Below are 1,350 nucleotides of genomic sequence, written 5' to 3'. Positions count from 1 at the left end.
CATTTTTTTTCTTTACTTGTTACTTCAACTCATTCTTTTGGATTCATGTGTCCAAATCTAAAGTGTTTGATGAGTAGCACCGCCATACCATGCTAAAGAAAAGACCCATGACAGTACAATAGCTTACACTATTGGACAACAGATTTTACAGTTGATGCTCGCTTTTGCTTGGCCTTGTGGCTAGCCCATCCACATGGCCAGGGCCGTGCAGCTCAATGAAAGCCTCAAGAAGACGAGGAACTTGACCCTTGTAGGGGATGCTATTGACTTTGATGACTTTTGCCGCTAGACATTTGAGACTCAATTTCTTCTGTGTTCTAAGGATGATCTCTGCAACACCTGTGTGTGAGGCAGAAAAGGGCTATTGTACATCAAGCAATTTAAATATGTACTTTGATGTCACACTGAGGTGCATATGATTTGTTTTACACAAATAGATTTTTTTGCTATATGATTAAACAATTAAACTTAAACTTCAATATATTATACCTGTCGTTGCAGAATCAAAAGGCGTTGCTCCCATCTGGTTGACAGTATCCATATGAGCACCATTCTCTATTAGTGCCATTATGATATTGTGTAAAGTCAAAAAATCACTGAAAAAAAAAGACAGAAAGAATTTTCCTCTATGGTTATTTTTGTTCTTATTTGGATATCTTTTAATTATCTTTTAATCTTAGTTTTCACATTATTTATTCTCTGCATAAACTTTTATTTACATGGAAATTAGAATTCCTCAAAGAAGGCATATAAGAAAAACAGGCTTAATATAAACTGTGACTGATTGCCTCTGGTTAACATTTTATTAAACTGACACATGATCTGTAGTTTTGTAGTGGAGTTTAAGTTGGTTTATTTACTATTAATCATAACGAGAATACAGCGCTAGTGTTACAAAGCAAGATACCAAGATGAGTTACGTAATGTAAGGACTAAATAAGTGTTTACATATGGGAAGAAAAAGAGAAAGACAGCTATTGATCATAGGGATGGAGTTAGGAGAAATGGAGGGAGGAAGAGAGTGAAACAAAGAAGAGAAAAATGAGAAAGTGAGAAAGAAAGGAAGAGAAAGTAGGAGAGAAATGGTAAGATGGAGTGAGTAAATATCTATTCTCCTTATGTTGTCTATTGTAGTAAAGAACTTCACAAGTGATAATTACCTTATAGGCTTCTGGTAAGGAACAATAAGGTGTAAGGGGGTGTTACGGTTGCTATCCATACTATTGACATCGGCACCACATGCAATAAGGAGTTTTGTAGTTGTTGCACATGGAAATCTGGAAAAAACAAAACACATATATGGAAATATATGTGTTGCGATCACATCCACATCAGTAATTGAGTGTATTT

General features: G+C 35.3%; 1 protein-coding gene across 5 annotated transcripts in view; it reads right to left on the bottom strand.

The window, feature by feature from the left end:
• LOC119585725 (protein fem-1 homolog B-like) overlaps positions 1-1,350 on the bottom strand; it is a 20,821-nt gene that overhangs the window by 4,769 nt on the left and 14,702 nt on the right. For 4 of the 5 annotated variants that reach the window (XR_005229905.1, XM_037934414.1, XM_037934416.1 and 1 more), the window contains exons 9-11: positions 1,161-1,280; positions 490-596; positions 128-339 (exon numbers count right to left, since the gene is read on the bottom strand). Coding sequence is in view for 4 of the 5 variants with exons in the window: in XM_037934414.1 (XP_037790342.1) it covers positions 146-339; positions 490-596; positions 1,161-1,280 (421 nt within the window). In the remaining variant the exon portion in view is untranslated. Of the gene's footprint in view, positions 1-11; positions 340-489; positions 597-1,160; positions 1,281-1,350 lie in introns of those variants that run through there. The other variant, XM_037934415.1, reaches the window with a different exon arrangement.

This window comes from Penaeus monodon, chromosome 20, assembly GCF_015228065.2.
Source record: "Penaeus monodon isolate SGIC_2016 chromosome 20, NSTDA_Pmon_1, whole genome shotgun sequence".
Lineage (NCBI taxonomy): Eukaryota > Metazoa > Arthropoda > Malacostraca > Decapoda > Penaeidae > Penaeus > Penaeus monodon.
This window is presented reverse-complemented; position numbering and strand designations above follow the sequence as displayed.